The sequence below is a fragment of the Bubalus bubalis genome, chromosome 14 (genome assembly GCF_019923935.1).
Source record: "Bubalus bubalis isolate 160015118507 breed Murrah chromosome 14, NDDB_SH_1, whole genome shotgun sequence".
Classification (NCBI taxonomy): Eukaryota; Metazoa; Chordata; class Mammalia; order Artiodactyla; family Bovidae; genus Bubalus; species Bubalus bubalis.
This window is the reverse complement of record NC_059170.1, coordinates 10,238,729-10,246,531: the sequence shown is the minus strand read 5'-3', so window position 1 is coordinate 10,246,531 and position 7,803 is coordinate 10,238,729. Positions and strand designations below refer to the sequence as shown.

The 7,803-nt window shown below is 48.8% G+C and overlaps 1 protein-coding gene across 1 annotated transcript; it reads right to left on the bottom strand.

Annotated features, from left to right (window-relative positions):
• Positions 1–2,510: 2,510 nt before the first annotated feature.
• Positions 2,511–6,149, bottom strand: LOC102394255 (WAP four-disulfide core domain protein 5). The gene is made up of 4 exons (XM_006059247.3): positions 5,402–6,149; positions 3,383–3,523; positions 3,149–3,289; positions 2,511–2,775 (listed from the first exon to the last, which is right to left on the bottom strand). Exons 1-3 carry the CDS (start codon positions 5,484–5,486, stop codon positions 3,150–3,152), a joined length of 366 nt encoding a protein of 121 aa, XP_006059309.1. The 5' UTR covers positions 5,487–6,149; the 3' UTR covers positions 2,511–2,775; position 3,149.
• Between the last annotated feature and the right edge of the window lie 1,654 nt (positions 6,150–7,803).

The window sequence follows — 7,803 nt, the reverse complement described above, 5'->3', positions numbered from 1 at the left end:
TGAAAGAGATGGGAGTACCAGACCACCTGATCTGCATCTTGAGAAATCTGTATGCAGGTCAGGAAGCAACAGTTAGAACTGGACATGGAACAACAGACTGGTTCCAAATAGGAAAAGGAGTATGTCAAGGCTGTATATTGTCATCCTGTTTATTTAACTTATATGCAGAGTACATCATGAGAAACACTGGACTGGAAGAAACACAAGCTAGAATCAAGATTGCCGGGAGAAATATCAATAACCTCAGATATGCAGATGACACCACCCTTATGGCAGAAAGTGAAGAGGAACTCAAAAGCCTCTTGATGAAAGTGAAAGTGGAGAGTGAAAAAGTTGGCTTAAAGGTCAACATTCAGAAAACGAAGATCATGGCATCCGGTCCCATCACTTCATGGCAAAAAGATGGGGAAACAGTGGAAACAGTGTCAGACTTTATTTTTCTGGGCTCCAAAATCACTGCAGATGGTGACTGCAGCCATGAAATTAAAAGACGCTTACTCCTTGGAAGGAAAGTTATGACCAACCTAGAAGCATATTGAAAAGCAGAGACATTACTTTGCCAACAAAGGTTCGTCTAGTCAAGGCTATGGTTTTTCCTGTGGTCATGTATGGATGTGAGAGTTGGACTGTGAAGAAGGCTGAGCACTGAAGAATTGATGCTTTTGAACTGTGGTGTTGGAGAAGACTCTTGAGAGTCCCTTGGACTGCAAGGAGATCCAACCAGTCCATTCTGAAGGAGATCAGCCCTGGGATTTCTTTGGAAGGAATGATGCTAAAGCTGAAACTCCAGTACTTTGGCCACCTCATGCGAAGAGTTGACTCATTGGAAAAGACTCTGATGCTGGGAGGGATTGGGGGCAGGAGGAGAAGGGGACGACAGAGGATGAGATGGCTGGATGGCATCACCGACTCGATGGATGTGAGTCTCGGTGAACTCCGGGAGTTGGTGATGGACAGGGAGGCCTGGCGTGCTGCGATTCATGGGGTCTCAAAGAGTCGGACACGACTGAGCGACTGATCTGATCTGATCTGATCTGACCAGGTCTTAGCTGTGGCATGTGGAATCTTTACCATCTGAGCCACCAGGGATGCCCCACATGTGGGCTCTTCTACTTGCAACATGTGGGGTCTTTTTTTCTATTTTTTAGTTGCAGCATGCAAACACCAGGGCTTCACTGGTGGCTCAGACAGTAAAGCGTCTGCCTGCAGTGCAGGAGACCTAGATTCGATCCCTGGGTTGAGAAAATCCCCTGGAGAAGGAAATAGCAACCCACTCCAGTACTCTTGCCTGGAAAATCCCAAGGACGGAGGGGCCTGGTAGGCTACAGTCCACGGGGTCGCAAAAAGTCAGACACAACTGATCGACTTCACTTCACTTCATGCAAACTCTTAGCTGTGGCATGTGGGATCTAGTTCCCCAACCAGGGATTGAACCTGGTCTCCCTAGCAACTTGAAGAAATACGAAATTAATCACCTCATAGTTTCTGTGGATCAGAAATCTGGGCATGACATGGCTGGATTCTCTACCCAGGGTCTTACTAGGTTGAAGTTAAGGTGTCAGCCAGGGTCATGGTTCTCATCTGGGGTTTGAGGTTCTCTTCTAGCTCACAGAGTGTTGGCAGAATTCATTTCCCTGTGGTTGTAGGATGGACCTTTTCCTGCTTGCTGTCTGCTGGGGATCCTCTCAGGAATGTCCCTTGGGATGGCTGTGTGTGTGTGTGTGTGTGTGTGTACATGTGTGCACACTAAGTCGCTTCAGTAGTGTCTGACTCTTTGCTACCCTATGGATTGTAGCCCACCAGGCTCCCCTCTCCATGGGATTCTCCAGGCAAGAATGCTGGAGTGGGTTGCCATTTTCCTTCTCCAGCGCATCTTCCCTACCCAGGGATTGAACCCTAATCTCTTACATCTCCTGCATTGGCAGGCGGGTTCTTTGCCACTGGTGCCACTTGGGATGGCTGTCATTCCCTTGACACCCCCACTCATTAAGCTCTGACTATGGACCAGGCCCACAAGAAATAGAGGCCAGTGAGTTATTATCCAATGATAGAGTCAGACCCACCCATGAATAATGACATCTCAACTGTTCAGACAACATTTCCCAAATGATTGTAGGGTGTGTCTGGATGCAACATTGTACAACAGTGACTCTTGCATTAAGAAAGTTCTTTTTAATCCTTCTGATTACACCAGCAAGAATATCGCAGATTAGAGATCTGCGTCTTTAACGTCTCTTTGACCCTCATTAATCTTCCTTTATCACAACAGACACAGAGAGCAGGCTTCAGGCTCACAGTTCTGGCAGGTGGCAGTATCTAGCCAGAATCTAATATTATTATTTCATATCATTTAATCAGACATGATTTACTTACATGGAACTTAATTGCTTTCATTGCATCTGCTTTTACACTTACATTCTGTTTGTGACAAGTGACCCTGCTTATCCCATTTAAAGTAGTGATATCCAGTTTTTCTTCTCAAGTAAATTTATTTTTATACAAAAGTGAGTCCCTTGGAAGAAAAACATTAGGTCAATAGGAGTACAGGCAATACACAAAATATTATGATGCTATTTTGCAGGTATGGCGAACATTGTGAACAGATTGATGTTTGGAAAATTCTTCTAGAACAGTGTTTATTAAAAGGTTGGAATTTCCACTGGCAGAGGGGCTTCTCTCTGGGTTGCTGTGTCCCAGACCCCACCCATCTTCATATCTTCCTGCAGAGAACCCCATCCCGAGGTTCAGAGTTATGGATCCTAAGCCAGAATTAGCCTGAGGAGAGAGAAGGAAAAGGTTAACCCCCTTTCCATAATAAAGCTCTGGGTTCTGGGCCTGATTCCCTCATCGATGCCTGATCAGCCCAGCCACCAAGGCAGGATCCCCCGCCCTCCTTTACAAGGGCAAACTGAAGCTCCGAGTGTTTAGGGCTGTGGTCCAGGTGATACGAGTTCAGCAAGAGAACAGGGACCCCCAGTTCCTCTGTCATCCTAGGAAGACCCCTCCCACCCCATCCACTTGTCCAGTGCTGGCCACAGGAGGCCCAGGCTTCTGGGAAGGTTCCTGTTCAGCTGGTTGAACTCGAGGAATCTCTTGGGGCTGGGGCTCAGAGAGGGAAGGAGCTTGCCGGAGGCACACACAGCCCTACCTCAGACAGGGTTTCTGCAGTCCCGGCCGCAGGCACCCAGGCAGCACCGCTTGCGGCCCTGGCAGTCCGAGTCCTTGGAGCACAGGTGCTGCACGGGGCTAACGCAGCGCAGACGGTCCTCGGGGCATCTGCCCATCTTAACTGCAACACAGGGACCGGGTGAGCCCTGCCTGTGCCCCAGCCCTGGAATCTGGGGTCTGGCTGGCAATCAGCAAGGTGGAGAGGGACCCTTACCTGAGACCTTCCGGACACACTGGAGGAAGCAGCCTTGGCGACAGCACTTCATCCCTGAGGGACACTGGCCGTCATGCAGACACTGATCAGGCACCGAGAGGAGGCAGGGCCCGTCATCCGGTGGGCAGCCCCCAGACTTCTCTGTAAGAGAACTTCCCAAATTTTGCTACTGGAGGCAGTTCAGAATTCAGTATAAGCGCTGTCCTGGGGATCACGCGATCTAAATTCTCCATTCCATACTTCTTTGCCCATTGTTTGCAACTTTTTTTTTATTTTGGAATGGACTTGCTTTTTTTTTTTTTTAATTTTTTATTGACATCTAAAGTGAAATGTAACATTATGTTAGTTTCAGGTGTGCAATGTGATGATTTATTTTTGTACGTCCTGCAAAACAATCACCACAGTGTCTCATTAACGTCGGTCACCATACATAGTTAAATTGTTTTTCTTGTGATGAGAACGTTTAAGATCAGTTCTTTTAGCTACATCCAAATGTGGATTGTAGCATTATTAACTGTAGTCACCATGCTGTACACTGTATCTTTGTGACTTATTTTATATCCGGAAGTGTGTACATTTTGACCCCCTTCACCCATTTCACTCCCACCCCTACACCCTACCTTTGGCAACAACCACCAAGTGTTTTCTGTATCTGTGAGCTTGATTTTTTTGTTTTTCAGATAATACCATACAGTATATCTTTCTCTGATTTATTTCACTTAGCATAATGGCCTCAAGGTCCATCCATGCTGTTGTAAACGGCTGGCAAGGCTTTTGTTGTTGTTGTTTTTTAGTTTGTTTGGTACTCCAAGCCTCAGTTTTCTGTCTGTGAAATGGGAAGCTAGACTCCATCCTCCCACGGTTGGTTTGAGACTCAGATGACATATAAGGCAGGGAAAAAAAAAAAAAAAAACGAAGTTCATAATCTCCACAGGGGCAACTAGACCACGCCTGGCCTGGCCCCAGCCCATCTATCTCTCTGGTCTCTTCGTCTGCCCTGTCTCCACCTGGCGGGTCCTGATCAACTCCAAGCTGCTTCTCTTTGTAGGCCCTGTTTTTTGCCCCGTGTATTACTCTCAAGTTTTCATCTGCCTTCCCTAAACTCCTCTCCAAATCCAGGCTCCCCACTCACAGACATATACACAGAGACACAGTCATATACACACACTGGTGTGGTCAGAGTGTTACAGGCCCAGAACGGATGGAAGTGGAGGCATCGCCTGGGTGGGGAGGCACCTGTCTGGCTATCTCTGCAGCCCTAGCCTCTCCCATCTGTTGACAGGTCAGACTCAGCCTTTTAAAGGAGGTGGAGGAGAAGAGAGATAGGGTAGGTAGAGCTTCCTTCCAACAGATCCCCGATCCCAGAGTTGTACACAACTCCAGAGTCCCTTTCACAGATTGGGCTGGGAGACAGAGAAGCCTGGAGAAGGACACAAACAAGATGGGCAGGGGGCCAGTCCAGACCTCGTTTCCACAGAGGATAACAGAAAAGACCATCTCCCTGCCATGCAGACCCATTGGTCCAGACGCCCCCATGGAGACACCAAAGAGCAGGGACTGACCGTCCACTCCAACCCTCCCCGGAGGCACAGGAAGACACGTGTTCTCACACGGACACGCATGCAGGCTCAGACACACATGTGTGCGGTCGTCCCTAGGAATACATGGGCAGACGCAGATCACACTGACAAGCAGGCACAAAGCTACACGTTTAACTAGAGGTAGACGCATGCGTGTGAACACAATCCTACACTCAGACATGTAGACAGGCAAGCACCGGGAAACTGGCAAGAAAACATTTACAGCTGCACACGCAAACAGGCTGACAGGCATGAAGATGTACAGACAAGAGGCAAGCTGCTGAAAGTACTAAGAAGTGGGCACACGCACGCGCGCGCGCGCACACACACACACACACACACTTACACTTCATTGCCAGCCTTCCCCCAAACCCTTATTCTTGCCTTAAAGGTAGAAACCACCTCTGTTCCTGGAGCAGAGGAACCTACCCATACTCACCTCCCTTCCTCCTGCCCAAGGCAGCAGGTAACTGGCTCCCCAAACCCAGGAGGGCCACCAGGAGGAGGAAGCTCTGGGCTCTCATGTTTCTGTTGCTGACACCTGATAAGGTAGAACCCAGAGGCCCCCAGATTAACACCTACTAACCTTGGGAGGCTAGAGCAACTGAGTTAAGGGAGGAAGGAGAGGGGATAAACAGAGTGGTATGTGTCTGTCTCATCCTGGCCCCACCCCCTGCTCAAGAGCCACCGTGCAAGGCTGCGTGTGTAAGAATTGATGATGGGTGAGGACTCGCCCTGCGTGTCAGGGGCTGGGATCCGGTCCTGCCTGTATCGCCTACTTGGGTTGTGATTTGGACAAGCCTTGTCCGTGTTTGGACTTCAGGTTTTCTCATTTGTATAAAGGGTGAGAGTTGTTGAGTCAGATGGTCCCTTCCCTAGGTCTCTAACATCTTGAAGCCCCAGCCGTGGCTTAGGTGGAGGATAGCAGTCGGCTTTGAATGTCCAGGAAGTGTTTGCAGAGCTCTGAGACCTGCGAAGGGAAGCATTGGAGTTAGGATCAGCGCTCTCTGCTGGAGATGGCTGGCCCAAGCTGCCCCAGTGAGTGGGGCCAGCCCTGGTCTCTTCTCTTGGGCCCCAGTGGATGAGAGAGAGAGACCACCCTGCCTTTAGTAAGATCACCTTCAGTGGCATCTGGTAGAACTGCCCTCTGCTTGGAGCTGGCTGAGCTATCAGGGGTGGATGATGGAGCAAGGCTTTAGGTTTGGCTGCGGCGGCTGGTCACAGAGGTTGAAGGTGGCCTCTGGGACCCCTTCCCTGGCCCTAAGGGATCCTGAGCAAAAGGTCATCTCAGCCAAGCCCCCCCACCCCCGCCCGGCCTAGATTTCACATCATCTGGCTCCTGTGTTTGGTGGAAGAGAGATAAGTGGAGCTCAGAGTCCTAAGGGGCCCCAAGCGGAAATGTACCAAACCTGAGTAACTCACCAGGACGGGAGGAGATCAAGGCCATCCTCCCCGCCCTCCCGTTTGAAAGGTGAGGGAACAGTCGGCTGTAGATGGGAGGGGGCTGGCTCAAGGACACAGTTAATTCTTAACTAGGCTGGGACGTCTTCTTCGTGAGAACATCGCTTCTCCATGATCCCCATCCTGTTCTTGGAAGCGAGGCGATATGTCCTCTGACCCTGAGAAAGGAAGAGAATGTTCCAGTCCAGGACAACCCTCACAATCAGGAAGTGCTCCTAGGGGTTTAACCTCATGCTATCTTCTAAGCTCTCAGGAAAAGAAGGGCCCTGTAGTTCATGATCTGATGTGACTTTGAAAATTCTGGCACCCCCTTGGCAGCTTTATTTAGAAGGAAAATTTTATGAGGCTGATTTTTATTCCTGATTACAAATTACACAGACTACTTGGCTGTTGTTCACAAGAAAGTTCAATAAAAATCTAAATCCCAAACTGAAGCTCAGAGAAGGAGAGTTATTTTCCTGAGGTCACACAGCAAGTTCGAGGCAAAGCTGAGACTGACATCCAGGCCATTGTTCTTGAAGTCACTCGGAGTATCTCCTCCCAGGAACTTGAACTTCCTTGGCACCTCCTTGGAACAGGACTGCGAGACCAGTGCATGGACAGCAGAGCCATGAGGTCACTGGGGTCTGTCTAGGAGAGTCCCCCTTCCACTGTAGGTTCCTGCCACCCCTTAAGTCTTCCCTACCCCCAAATTATTATTGTCTAGAGAAATACTGGGCTGGATGAAGCACAAGCTGGAATCAAGATTGCCAGGAGAAATATCAATAACCTCAGATATGCAGATGACACCACCCTTATGGCAGAAAGCAAAGAAGAAATAAAGAGGCTCTTGATGAAAGTGAAAGTGGAGAGTGAAAAAGTTGGCTTAAAGCTCAACATTCAGAAAACGAAGATCATGGCATCCGGTCCCATCACTTCGTGGCAAATAGATGGGGAAACAGTGGAAATAGTGGCAGACTTTATTTTTCTGGGCTCCAAAATCACTGCAGATGGTGTCTGCAGCCATGAAATTAAAAGTCACTTAGTCCTTGGAAGAAGTTATGACCAACCTCGATAGCATATTAAAAAGCAGAGACATTACTTTGTCAACAGAGGTCCATCTAGTCAGGGCTATGGTTTTTCCAGTAGTCATGTATGGATGTGAGAGGTGGACTGTAAAGAAAGTTGAGCGCCAAAGAATTGATGCTTTTGAACTGTGATGTTGGAGAAGACTCTTGAGAGTCCCTTGGAGTGCAAGGAGATCCAACCAGTCCATCCTAAAGGAGATCAGTCCTGAGTGTTCGTTGGAAGGACTGCTGTTGAAGCTGAAACTCCAATACTTTGGCCACCTGATGCAGAGAACTGACTCATGTGAAAAGACCCTGATGCTGGGAAAGATTG

Coding starts and splice junctions, on each gene's coding strand:
- LOC102394255 (XM_006059247.3), bottom strand. CDS start 5,486: ATGAGAGCCCAGAGCTTCCTCCTCCTGGTGGCCCTCCTGGGTTTGGGG. Junction 3,524..5,401: donor CTTGGGCAGGAGGAAGGGAG/GTGAGTATGGGT, acceptor GTTCTCTTACAG/AGAAGTCTGGGGGCTGCCCA. Junction 3,290..3,382: donor GTGTGTCCGGAAGGTCTCAG/GTAAGGGTCCCT, acceptor CCTGTGTTGCAG/TTAAGATGGGCAGATGCCCC.